Genomic DNA, 14,054 nt, shown 5'->3' on the forward strand with positions numbered 1-14,054 from the left:
AGACTAATACTGTACACATCTAATCTACATGATGACCTTTTTCTTTTGCTGGCTTGATATATATGACTTTTTGTTTGGCAAGACTGTTCATATGACTTGATGTACAGCGAAGCATGGGAAAAGCAAGCAAGCTAAGGTTGATGCATGTCTCGCTGGAAGAAAAAAAATGAGTAGACACTACACTACTATAGTGCGAGGTGGCCCTGATCCTGAATCTATAGGGTGGTCGATACCAATACAGAGCAGAGCAGGCTACACATCGTATAGGACTAGGAGTGGGCAAAGCAAATCTACAGCACATGTTCTTCCACACCAAGCTGTCTGTGTGTCGAGTCTAATCAGGATATCTCAGATGATAGATGTTGCTGCCAAAGAAGAGCAACGGGTGTGGTTGTGCAGAGAACAGTAGCGGATTCAGACTGCAACAGAAAGCCTCTGCTTCTTATACAGATGCAAAATTGTGATCGGGCTGAAGCACCCACATACTGTTGATCATGCCCACAACACAAGAGAAAGAGAAAACTTGAAAACTTGCCCATGCATGTGCTGGACTAGCTAGCGCACACATCACCTACTCTATACGTAGAGCTAGGCAGGCTACTGAAACAACCTTGCTAGCTGCAGTTGCATGCCTCCCAAGATATATAGGGGCGGTAATCCTTTGATCATCTGTCGCTCTCTCTCATGGATCCGATCCGATCCGATCCGATCCGATCCGATCGGATCTGATCTGAACATGAACAAGTAGCAAGAGCTGGCCGGCACATCTACTGTAAGTCTGTAACCCTTGCAAGTTTTCATGTCTGAAGAAAACGTCAGGTTGTTTTTCTGTGTGAGGCTTTCATCACTCTGGCATAATATAGCAATACAGCATATGCTCAACATATACAGCATAAGATAGCTAAATCTACATTTCAGCTGTTTTAATTTACTGTCCATCAGATTCAGAGAACACAACTACAACAGGACCAGAAGAGTGCAGCTGAATTCAAGCAGAAAGGTGAGGATTGATATAGCGAAGGAGGGTTGATTATCATTCATGAATCGAACTGTCAAAGTGAAGTTGCTTTAAGAACACAAATCAAATTATGGCACTGCTTGCTTAATCAGACCGATGAGTAATCAAATTATTACCAGTCCAAAACAATACAATCAATGATAGGATAGTTGACAGTACACAGCGATTTAAGCATGGACCGAAGACGTTCTGGCAATCGCAGCTAAAGAGAGTTCGCTTGTAGCATCAGATCCATGGTGTCTCCGTCGATGGCTCGCCCTTTCATTTCCTTTCCATGCCAATTTGCCAACCCAACTGACTAACTGAGTGACAGCAAAACAGCAGCAGGTGCATGTGGTGTGGTTTGTGCCAAGTGACTGACGATTGTTGAATTGATTCTCTCATGCACTAGCCGGCCAGGGAAAGCCGCAATGCCCCATGCCCTCATCTCTCTCTCTCTCTCTCTCTCTCTCTCTCTCTCTCTCTCTCTCTCTCTCTCTCTCTGTTTCAGGTTACCTCAATCACTCACAAAATAAAAGTGGTAGCCACTCCTGGATATATACAAGGTCACAAAATAATAGGGGAGCGCTGCTCTCCCCACTCGTACCATTCTTTTCTCACCTCTCCTCATCTGAATCCACAGTTCCTAAACTACTACCCCCTTGAGGTTGACGACTCCCTCTCGAGTCCTGCCTCACCTCACACAGAAAACCTTCTAATTTAATGTTTCGCCGACACCGTGACGCTGCAACAAGGGATCGAATAAACGCTAGCTTTCCGGTAAATGTTACTGCTAGTCTAGTTTCTTTTTTTTAATATATTTCGGTTCCCCGTCATTATTCCGGCTCCACGAGCACAAGATGCTTCTTATATGCCTCAAGTACAGATGCTTGTGCATGTCTGCACTGCACTGATGTTTATGTTACCTGGGTACTACTACTAGTTACTATACATCAAAGCTAACTGCTGTTACTGTGCAGATCGATGATAACCCAAAAAGAAAAGGGACATTTGAAACCATGCATTGCATCCCAAACAGTGACAAATAAAGGCCTTTGAGAAAGAAAGAGGGGGGGTGGCCACAGCCACACTTGTGTTACTGGCCTGGGTGTGCCAGCCCAATGCAAGCAATCCCAATGGCGACTGCATGATTGCCCACACACAAAAAGATGCAAAAGACGGGCCACAGTTCCCGGGCACTACCCGGGAGCTAAGGTAGTACTAGTAGCTAGTATTAGATAGGTTTCTGTACCCAATCTCGCCCATCCTTTTCGTCAGAGGAAAAAGGCCTAGTCTTTGTTTAATTGTAAAATTCAAAATTCCAAATCTATCACATCGAAAGAGAATCTTACATACATGAAATATTAAATCTAAATGAAATAAAAAACGAATTGCATAGTTTGCTTGTAAATTGCGAGACGAATCTAATGAGTCTAATTAGACTATGATTAAACACTAAATTATTACAGTACACATGCTCTAATGATGAATTAATTAGACTCATTAGATTCGTCTCGTAGTTTACAAACAAGTTATGTAATTAGTTTTGTAATTAGTCTATGTTTAATACTTCAAATGTGTAAAGATTTCATTTCAAAAAATTTACGAGCGCAACTAAACGAGGCCCAGTACCTGAAACGATTCTCGCTTCTTTGCTCGAGCTGAGCATTTGCGTTCGTCCGTCTCTCGGCACTCGCCAGGCCAAGAAGAAGAGCTAGCTAGGGCCGCCGATCGAATCGCCTGGTCGGGCGGGCGAAGACGACACTATAAAAATCTGCCTCCAGCACCTGCCTGTGGGATCCTTGTCTCAAGCATCGCAGCTAGCTGCGGACGGGGATGATGGGGTCGTCGTGCCTCGGCGGCGGCGGCGGCCTGCCGGTGGCCGTCATGCTCTGCCTCAACGTGGCGGCGGCGGTCATGGTGTCGCTGGTCAAGGTGGCCATGGACGGCGGCATGAACCCGCTTGTGATCGTCACGCTGCAGCAGCTCACGGCCTCCGTCTTCCTCGCACCAATAGCCTTCTTCAAAGAGAGGTCGCTTGCTGCTGTTTCTCTTTAATTTCCCTCCGCCCGATCCATTTCCTTTCCTTTTCAAGAAAAGCAAGTGGAGGATGATACATTCTATTTTCTGAATTTCGTTCAGAAAGTCGAGGCCAAAGCTGACGCTGGAGATCTTCGCCTACATCTTCGTCAGTGCGGCGCTCGGGTACATACCACCAGTAACTGCTCACTCGCTCATACAGGTGGCGGTTGATGAATGATTGATTGATGAAGTTATTGTTGCAGGGCAGCTCTGCGGCAGTACATGATCTTCGTCGCCCTGCGCTACACCACCGCCACCTTCGTCACCGCCTTCTCCAACATCGCCCCCGTCCTCACCTTCCTGCTCGCCGTCGCAACACGCTCAGAAGCACTGAACCTCAAGTCCAAGACGGGCATGGCGAAGCTCCTGGGCACGCTCGTCTCCCTGGGCGGCGCCATGGTGCTCACCCTCTACAAGGGCGCCGCCCTCACCCACGCGGCTTCTTCGCTCCATTCTTCTCACCGGCTGCCGCACGGGGCCGGGGGATCGCGCGGCAAGTGGACGCTGGGCACCGTGGCCATCCTGGGCAACTGCGTCTGCCTCTCCTGCTGGTTCCTCCTCCACGGCCGCCTCGCCAAAAAGTACCCGCACGTCTACTCGTGCAACGCCCTCATGTCCATGCTCAGCTTCCTCCAGGTCGCCGTCGTCGGCCTCTGCACCCAGCGGAGCATCTCGCCGTGGCTCATCAGCAGCAAGTTCCAGATCCTCACCGTCCTATACGCGGTTCTCAGTGACTGTTTCTTGTCTTGATTCATTCAGTAATCGATCAGTAGTCTCGTTGTCGTCGTCAGTGCGTGCGTGCCTGCCCTGACCGGCCACTCACTAGATCGATCTCAAGTACTCTCAACTAACTTGTCGTCAGGGCATCGTCGGCTGCGGCGTGTCGTTCGTGCTGGTGACATGGTGCATCGACAAGAGGGGGGCCGTCTTCGTGGCCGCCTTCATCCCCGTCGTGCAGATCATCGTCTCCGTCATCGACTTCTCCATCCTGCACGAGCAGCTCTACCTCGGCAGCGTGCTCGGATCAGTGCTTGTGATCGGCGGCCTGTACCTTCTGCTCTGGGGCAAGAGGCAGGAGGCCCTCCACTGCCCTCCAAAGGTCGCCGAAAACGCTGCTGACAAAGAGCAGCAGCAGCCCGCGGTGGGGCACACCTGAAGATCCACTGCTGACTGTACTGTTGGACGTCTTTGGGTTGTAGTAACAGTTGCAGCAATATATAAGATCTCCCTCCCTCCTTTTTCTCTCCTCTTTTCGTGTGGCAGGGCAGGAGGGGCAATGACCTTCTTCTCATCAGATCAGTCTGGTGCCGGCAAGCAGAGTGTCTAGATTCTAATCCAAACCAAACAATAGGATGATATCTTGAAATCGTTCTTCTGATATGTAGCAAGCAACATCGATCATAGACGGCTGGACTCACTATCAGCCATTTTGTAGTCACTGCTGCTCTTGAGAAAATACAGAGGACTGCTGGAGAGCAGATTTTTCATTCTGCACTGCACATATATATATAGGCATCTGCTAACCTTTTCTTCTAATTATTAATACCAGTGCATTATTAGTACATGTGATGAATTACCATAAATAATCCAACAAAATGTGAAGAAAAGGCGTTATGGATATGCTATTTGTGTTGTGCAACAGTTTCTTCTTCGGGGAAGAGAGTTCTTGCTCATGCACCAAATTTCATCCAAATACATAATTTTCTTGGAATCGACAAAAACCGCAATGAAAAAAAGGAGGATAAGATTCAACAGTTACACAGCAAATTTGTCGGGGTACTAGTCGTGAACATATCCCACCGATACAGCAATTGGCATGATTATAAAATCTGTTGAGGGGATTATATTATGTGCAAATGTTTGCCACCGTGGCGCCATGTGGGATGCCACGTCGATTTCGGATGCTCACATGGCGCGTTTGGAACCTCGGATGGACCACTTCTGTGGTTTTAAGGACAAAACCGAATGCATAACTATATATATACGTCAGGATCAAGTTTCATACATATAGTGACATTATAAGTGAATAATTGGTATAGTATCACAAAAAAAGAAAAAACAGGAATTAAAAGACTATCAGAGTTATACAGCTTATCCTAGAAACGAAGGCTTCAAACTTCACAGGCAATCAACTGGGGGCTGCGTACACCTAGAACTCAGCAATATCTTCAAAATACTTCATAAACCTTCTCCTTCTGAGCAGAAGTAAGCAAGTGTGAGTATACTTATGGTTGGTACTCGGCAAGGCCACAAGAAATAACCAGAAAATAATTTAATTCCATCTTTAAATTAAATTAATCATGTGAGGGTCCAAGCCGCTCTTAACCGTGAGCATGGCTGATATATCAGTTTTACACTCTGCAAAGGTTGTACACTTTCACCACAATTCGCGTAAAAGTTCTGAAGAACTTTGAACCAAACCACACATGTGCTGATCAGGCACAATACCACACTTTCGAGGTGTGATTGCATAGGGATGCTACGAGGCCTTTACAAAAATTTCCTAACATGTGACAACCCGCTAAGGTTTCAAGTCAAAGCGGCCATAACCCTCCCTAATGAGGCGGTACGTTAGCCAAGGACCATAAACAAAATCAAACCCTCAAGAGGACCGAGCTATACCCCGTCGATGCATCCCCTCTTGCCCTTTCGGTAAGATTGTCACAAGGTAGAGTCTCTAATTAATCAGCCAAGACCAAAGCCATATAGTATTGTGGTTGTACTATTTTCTTGGGTGGTTCTCCATGTTCCAATTAATTCATAATATTCTCATAAATAAGTATAGATAGAAGTATGGTTAGGGTCACTTGTCTTTCTCCAACAAATAGCTACTCTTAATGCTCTTCAGCTTTTGCTCACTTGGAATTCTCGATTCTTCATTCTTCGAACAACGATCCTTCTACTCGAAGCAATCAACAAGCAACTATACAAAGCAAACAACAAGCATGACTAAGAACAGTACACCAAAACAAAAGAAAGACATTAAAAGAGCATACTAACGGATAAGGCTCGCTGCTATGGTTAGCAGAGTGCAAGAAACACGAAAAACGGAGCTAGGACGTGGAAACTATGGGATAAACGGTGAGCTAGGGATTTAGTCACGATTAACCAAAGGGTTAAGGATCAACAGAAAAGATTTGTAAGACACAACAAAGTATGCTCACAGAGGACAACAAAGTGATAAGGCTACTGCACACATTGCAAGGATCACGTGAGCGCAACAATTGATGAAAACGAGGCTAAAACGAAGAAGTTATGGCTAAAACATGGTTTCAGGGGCTTATTTGTAAAAGTTTCAAAAGAACAGGGGCTCTGGGTGAAGAAACTGACTAAAACATAATAAAACCCTAAACTTGGGGGCTAGCATGCAAAACTCCAACTCCTGGACGGCGAGTTCTATTATAGAAAAGAATAGGGGCTAAAATAAAAAAGAAAGGACTATTTTGTAAATATTTTTGAACTGGAGTGGGCCCCGGGTTGATTTCCAGAAAACCAAGGGGCTTTTCTGAAAAACTCCCTAGGGTTGACCGGTATGGACCTGTTTGACTCGGATCAGATCTAATCTGGCCCGTTGGATCTCGATCGAGCGGCTCATGTCGATCGGGGCGGAGCGGTGGCGCCACGGCAACCGGCGGCGAGGCGTGCGCGGCGGCGGCTCGCCGGCGTTAGCCGAAATCGTCCATCCAGGCTTGGATTTGGCTCAGGTTTAGGTTGGGGAGAACGCGGGGGTGACGGTGAACGCGACCACAGGCTCTGAGCGGGGCTTCGGCGAGCGAGGCAGGGCGTACCGCGGCGGCGCGGGGCCAGCTCGCTTTGGCGAGCGACTGCAGCGGTGAAAGGATGCGAGAGAGGGGAAAGGGGCCAGTGAGATTTCTCACCACGACGCGGTGCTCCGGGGATGTGAGAACATCGAGGAATGGCGGCAGAGCAGCGGTTCGACGGCGGCACCGAGCTCCAAGGGTGGCAGCGACGGCTAAGGGGGCTAGTGTTCGCGAGGCGCAGAGGCGGCGGCGGCTTGGATGACGGGTCAAGGGGGTCGCGGGTCCCTTTTATAGGGGTCTAGAGGCTGACCTAGGCGTGTGGGCCAAGGGGTGCAGGCACCGGCGCGGCCGGGTCGAGCTCAGGCTCGAACCAGAGCCTGGCGCCGCGAGGAAGGCGGAGCTGACGGGCGGGCCCTGCCTGTCGGGGAGAGAGGGAGAGGGGTGAGGCGAAGCGGGCTAGCGCGCGAGCTGGGCCGGCCTGTCGGGCCGAGCGACTGGGCTGCAGGGGGAAAAGAAGAAAGAAGGGAGAGAAGAGAGGGGTTTTGGGCTGGGCTAGATTGAGGGATAGAGAGAGAGAAAGGTTTTGCCTTTTCTTTTGAAATAGATTCAAACAAGTTCAATTCAAATTCAAATTCAAGAGAATTTAAACTCAAGTTGAGCAACAAGCAATAAAATAATGCAATGCGGCATGAATGCAAAACAAACCGAACATCGTTATTTAATTTAGAAAAACAACCAATTTTTTTTCTTTTATACTAATTTTCCTGTGAGGAAAAATAAATGTTGGGGAAATTTTTAAAATTATGAGAAAATTGTTGCTTTATTTTTAATTTTAATCACATCTTGAAATTCAAAAATTTTAGGGTGTGACAACTTAGCACGGTTTACGGATCCAGATATACGATTTGAGAGTTTAGGAACCTAGGTGAAACTTCGCAACAAGTGTGGGGACCTAGTGTGCAATTTACTCTTTTTTTAGAGCACCGGACAACAGCGGCTTCTGAAAGTGCATTTGGCCCTCTTAAGTGAGTTTTGGTTTGATGACATGCACAATTAAGAAGCTAATGAATTTATTGAGCTATGGACAGATTCAAAGTTTACTGAAATGAAAAAGAGCGTGAAAAGACACCAATTTAAACGAAGAACGGTGTTGGAGCTTAAAAGAAGGTCTTTTATAAATTTCTATTTTGAATTTGAGTACATAAACACCGTGCTATTAAGGGGGACGCGAAAATTTAGCATGAAGATGTCAAGGTACTTATTTGAAATGCTAATAACCTATGAGAGACACGAATCACACATTTGCACACAGTTTCTCTCATTGGTTCAATGTGTGTCGGAAGTTTTGACCCCCGTCGAAAGTTGCCAGCTTCTTCAACAGGGGGTTCTCGGCTAGCTGGTTTAACTAGGTCGGAAGTACCAACGACTAGATTTTGGAGATCGGCTATTGTCGGGTACCATAATTATGGGGCACCCTAACCCGGGGCTAAAACACCCTCAAACACGCAAAACTGGATTAGGCACCTGGGTCGAGTCCTTCGCTAAGCAACGTCGAGGTCCAAACTTGGATGCCCGATGCCTCTTCAGGTACAGGAAGCCTAAGTCACGCTCGGCCCATGGCCCAGCACTACGGTATGGCCCCTCCGAGGCCTCGCTAGCCGTGGAGCCATCTCCGCCTCGCTCGAGGGTCCCCCGCCGAGACCCCTCGAAACGCGGGCAATCTCCGCCTCACTCGAGACCCCTTCAGCCGAGCCCCCCGGGGGGCCTCGGCACGGGGGAAATTCCACCTCGCTCGAGACCACCCTCGACAGACTGGGCGGCGGCCCAACCACCTGACGGGATGGGGCACATTTACTCGCCAACCACTCCACGGCATGGGGTGGGAGTCGGATGGTGTCAGGCGGCGTCAGCTGGAGTCGGCCACCATGCCACACAGCGGACGTGACCGGCGTCTCCTCAACCTACGCCCGTCACTATACCGCTATTCCCGGTGCGGGGCAGGTCTGCGGTGCCCAGTGCGGACTTGCCTGACACCGCCCACCACTGTGCCGCCTACCCTTGTACTTTTCTCCCCCGCAGGACCCTCGACGGGCATGGGCGACGACCCTCGGACACAGTGCGGCCTTTGACCGAGGCAAGACCAGTGTCTCCAACACCCTCGATGCCCCACCTCATCCGACGCAAAGCACTGTGCACTCAGCAGTCATCGCCACGCCATCGACTGGAGCTACAGAGCAAGGACAAGCCCGGTGCCATGCTCCACAGTGCTCGGTGGCAGGGACCGCCCACTGTACTTCCCCGATTCAGGGGGAGAAGTAGACGACCTCACTGATCCCCCATGCATGTAACACTTCCTCTTTGAGCCTATAAAAGGGGAGGGAAGAACACAAGTCAAGCATGCACAAACACCCGCACATTCACCTCTCCTGATATTGGCACTTGCCTCAATCAAACCCTAGCACACCCAGGGACTTGGGAGCTTCTCTCCCTCTCCTGCACGAGCTTGTACCCCCTACTACGAGCACCTCGGTGCAAGATAATACATTACCTCTCTCCTTGCTAGACGTACGGCCTCATCCGCCGGAACCAGGATAACCCCGAAGTCACTGTGTTTCTTCTTGCATCAACCATCTAGGGGCAGGGACACGCAACATTATTACTAGTTGGCGCTGAACCGCGAGGTCCGGACGCCGACAGTTGGCGCTCCTGGTAGGGGGCACTGCGTGACAATCATCCTCTACCCCCGTTCGATTTCTAGGTGGCGGACATGTCAAGACAGTTCCCGATGGGCATATCAGACCCGTTCCCAGTGGGAACGGTGATCTGGTTCGGGAGTCTTGAGTTCAGGGCAATCGGCAATGGTTACCTCATGGAGCTCCTCCCGCCCAGAAGCAACCCCGATGTCCCAGCGCTGCAGCCACGGCGACAGAGGTGCTCGGGCTAGCACGCGCGGCGAGCGCGCATGGAACGGCGCAGAGTGGCGCGCCCTAGCCTCCCCGCATGGGTCGAAGCTAGCATGCCACAAACAGATGCCATGATGGGGAGCGCCACCACTTCATCACCAAGACCAACTGCAATGCTGACAGGGGAGGGCACGTCTAGGCCGCCGCTCTACCCTCATGCGATGCGGTCCTCTGCCATGACCTACGTGTCATCTGTCAGCACCAACATGAGCGCGTATGAGGATTTGCCAGGGCATCATCTGCTCTCAATCCGCAACCTCATATCGTCAACACCTGACAGCTCATACCTCGACTCCGCCGAAGAAGGGTCTATCCCTATGCAGGATCGCGTGAACCCGGAGTGGGACTACTCCGGGATCCGTGATCTCGGAGCACTCTTGTCGTTTCAGGCTGCGGCAGACTACTGCCTCACCTGTTCCGACGACTCCAGCGAGGGAAATTATGACCCGACTCGGGAATGTTTCTCCGCCGTGCTGGGAGAGCACAACAGCGACATCGACGATGACGCCGCGGTAGACGCGCCTCACGCCGCGACAGCCGCGGTAGGGGCAACTGCAGCAACTAGACTATCCGCACCGGCGAACGCGGCAGAACAGCAGGCACAGCTGGCTCAACTCCGGGAGCTTGAAACCAAGCTCGACGAGGAGCCTGGGCAAACGCAGAAGTTGCGCCTTGCACTCGAGCAGGGACATACCGGCCATGGTACGGGAGCACGAGAAGCAGGACGCGTGGCCCGGGATTGGATCCTGGCAGAAGGACGCGAAGGAAGCCCCCTGGCATTACCCAGGGCCAGCCAGAAGATCACTGCTGCAGCACTCCTGATCTGCGCAATGCCAGAGCCATCCACACCCGAAGGCCGCAACTTGCGCAAAGAAGGACAGGCACTCCTCGAGGATGCTACAGTGCAGTAGGCCGAGAGTTCTGCGTCTCGAATGCGCTCAGTGGCCTCGGCGAGAGCTAATGGGGCAGCACAGCAGGACCGTGAGGCCTCAGTGCATACCCCACAGGCAAACAGGGCGAAGCACCCTCGGTATACGATCGTGTCAAGCAGACTCTTATGAAGGATCGACTCCAGGACACGCGCGGCAACGCCCACGACGGCGACGCTCGCAACATCCTGAACCAGAAGAAGGAAGATGGTGCCGCTCACAGCTACCACCCTCGATGTGGTGGATGCTATGATCGCAAGGAGGATAGGAGCCCATCACCGGAGCCTCCGGGCACCCGTGTGTTTAGCCGGGAAATCCGCGCTGCTCCATTCCCCCCACGCTTTCGGCAGCCCACCACACTCACCAAGTACTCGGGAGAGACGGATTCCGGGCTCTGGCTCAACGACTAACACCTAGCATGCCAGCTGGGCGGCGCGACTGATGATGCCTTCATCATCCACAACCTTCCTCTGCACCTTGCGGATTCTGCACGTACCTGGCTTGAGCATCTTCCTGCCAACCAGATCCACGACTGGTCTGACCTGGTCAGGACTTTCGTGGGAAACTTCCAGGGCACGTACGTGCATCCTGGGAACTCTTGGGATCTCCGAGGGTGCCGTCAACAACCCAACGAGCCTCTGCGGGATTACATCCGACGCTTCTCCAAGCAGTGCACTGAGCTCCCCAGCGTCAAGGACTCCGAAGTCATTAGTGCCTTCCATTTCGGCACGACATGCAGGGATCTCATGCGCGAGTTAGGACGCAACCCTCCTTCTAGCGCAAATGAACTGTTCAACATAGCAACCAACTTCGCCTCTGGCGAGGAGGCGGTCGATGGCGAGAAGAGCAAACGCAAGGGGGAAGCACCTACGGACGACACCAAGCCCAAGAATAACCCAAAGAGGCCCAGGAGGGGCAAGAAGGGCAAGAAGAAGGGCCCACCTAACCAACGCGGTCAGGGGGAGGAGGAGGACTCCGACGAGGTTCTCGTCGTTACCCCTGAAAGCAAGTGAGGCCGAGGACCCCCTCGAGGCGGCGTCCTATTCAACAACATGCTCAAGAAGCCGAGCCCTTATCATAAGGGGAAGGTCAATCACACCATCGAGGAGTGCGACATGCTCCGCAAGTACTTCAATCGTCTCAGCCGCAAGGACGAGGCCAAGAAGGAAAAGGATGAAGAGGGCAAAGGCGGCGACGGCTACCCCTCGATCGAGAATGTGTTCTTCATCTTTGGCGGGCCTACGGCGAACATGACCCCTCGGCAGTGCAAGCGAGAACGCTGAGAGGTCTTCTCCGTCACCAAGGCTACGCCAGCCTACCTCGACTGGTCGGAGGACACGATCTCCTTCAGCCAAGACGATCATCCCGACTACATTCCGAATCTGGGTCTGTACCCGTTCGTCGTGGATCCCATCATCGGCAACACCCGATTCTTCAAGGTGCTCCTGGACGGCGGCAGCAGCCTCAACATCTTGTACATGCACTCCCTCGAGCTCATGGGGATCGGCTAGGACAAGCTGCGCCCCAGTGTGTCGCCGTTCCACGGCGTCGCGCCAGGAAACCGAGTCCAACCCCTCGGGCAGATCGACTTGCCCATTTGCTTCGGCGCGCCGGCTAACTTCCGCAAGGAGGTACTCACCTTTGAGGTAGTAGGGTTTCGTGGAGCGTACCACGCCATACTGGGGCGGCCGTGCTATGCCAAATTCATGGCGGTCCCAAACTACACCTACCTCAAGATGAAGATGCCAGGCCCGAAGGGTGTCATCACTGTTGGCCCGTCGTTCGAGCATGCCTACAAGTGCGACGTCGAATGCGTTGAGCGTGCCGAGGTCCAGGTGAAGGACGAGGCCCTCGCAGCCACTCTGGATAAGACGGCAAGCAAAGCCATGGACTCCATGCACCGGCACGCATGCAGTTTCGAACCTGCCGAGGGTATCAAGGTAGTGCCCCTCGACCCGAACCATCCCGATGACAATGCGTTGAAGATCAGCGCCACCCTCGATAGCAAATAGGAAGTGATGTTCATCGACTTTCTCCGCGCCAGCACAGACATCTTTGCGTGGAGCTCCTCAGACATGTCTGGCATACCGAGGGAGGTCGCCAAGCACTCCCTTGACATCCGACCCAACTCCAAGCCGGTGAAGCAGCGCTTACGACGCTTCGACGAGCTCAAGCGCCGGGCGATCGGCGAGGAGCTGCAGAAACTTCTGGCGGCTGGATTCATCAAGGAGGTATTTCATCCCGAGTGGCTAACTAATCCTGTATTAGTTAAGAAAAGAATGGAAATTGGAGGATGTGCGTAGACTATACAAGTCTAAATAAAGCAAGTCCGAAAGTTCACTTTCCTTTGCCACGTATTGATCAAATCGTTGATTCAACTGCGGGATGCAAACTTTTATCCTTTCTTGATGCTTGTTCTGGTTACCACCAAATAAAGATGAGAGAGTCCGACCAGCTCGCGATTTCTTTTATCACTCCCTTCAGCATGTACTTCTATGTCACGATGCCATTTGGCCTTATAAATGACGGGCCTACATACCAGCGATGTATGCTCCACGTGTTCGGGGACCATATCGGGCGGAACGTAGAAGCATATGTCGACGACATTGTCATGAAATCTAGGAAGACTGATGACATGGTAACCGATCTCAAGATCGCGTTCGACTGCCTTAGGGCTAAGGGGGTAAAGCTCAATCTGGAAAAATGCGTGTTCGGAGTACCTCGAGGAATGCTCTTGGGTTTCATCGTCTCTCAGCGAGGCATCGAACCCAACCCTGAGAAAGTTGAGGCCATCAAACGGACCAATCCGAGACTTGAAGGGGGTGTAGAGGGTCATAGCCTGCCTGGCAGCCCTCGGCTGTTTCATCTTGCGCCTCGGTGAGAAAGGCTTGCCTCTGTACCGACTCCTGAGGAAAACCGAGCGCTTCTCGTGGACCCTCGAGGCTCAGGAAGCCTTCGACAGGCTAAAGGCGTCACCCACTCATGCCCCCATTCTCACACCACCGATAGACAACGAGCCCCTCTACCTATACGTAGCTATGACGAACCAAGTGGTCAGCGCGGTGATCATTGTGGAAAGACAAGAGGAGGGTCATGCTCTGCCCGTCCAATGGCTGGTGTACTACATTAGCGAAGTGATGTCGGAAACCAAGACACGGTATCCACAGATCCAGAAGCTGCTCTGTGCACTGGTCTTGGCTCGGAGCAAGCTGCGCCACTACTTCGAGGCACATCCCGTCACCATGGTCTCATCCTTCCCCTTGGGAGAGATCGTCTACAATAGGGAAGCCTCCGGTAGAATTGCCAAATGGACCGTGGAACT

General features: G+C 51.5%; 1 protein-coding gene across 1 annotated transcript; it reads left to right on the plus strand.

Moving 5' to 3' along the window:
- Positions 1-2,644: 2,644 nt before the first annotated feature.
- Positions 2,645-4,578, plus strand: LOC120702345 (WAT1-related protein At3g30340-like). The gene is made up of 4 exons (XM_039986108.1): positions 2,645-3,030; positions 3,140-3,202; positions 3,283-3,802; positions 3,942-4,578. Exons 1-4 carry the CDS (start codon positions 2,834-2,836, stop codon positions 4,233-4,235), a joined length of 1,074 nt encoding a protein of 357 aa, XP_039842042.1. The 5' UTR covers positions 2,645-2,833; the 3' UTR covers positions 4,236-4,578.
- The last annotated feature ends 9,476 nt before the right edge of the window (positions 4,579-14,054 follow it).

This window comes from Panicum virgatum, chromosome 4K, assembly GCF_016808335.1.
Source record: "Panicum virgatum strain AP13 chromosome 4K, P.virgatum_v5, whole genome shotgun sequence".
Classification (NCBI taxonomy): Eukaryota; Viridiplantae; Streptophyta; class Magnoliopsida; order Poales; family Poaceae; genus Panicum; species Panicum virgatum.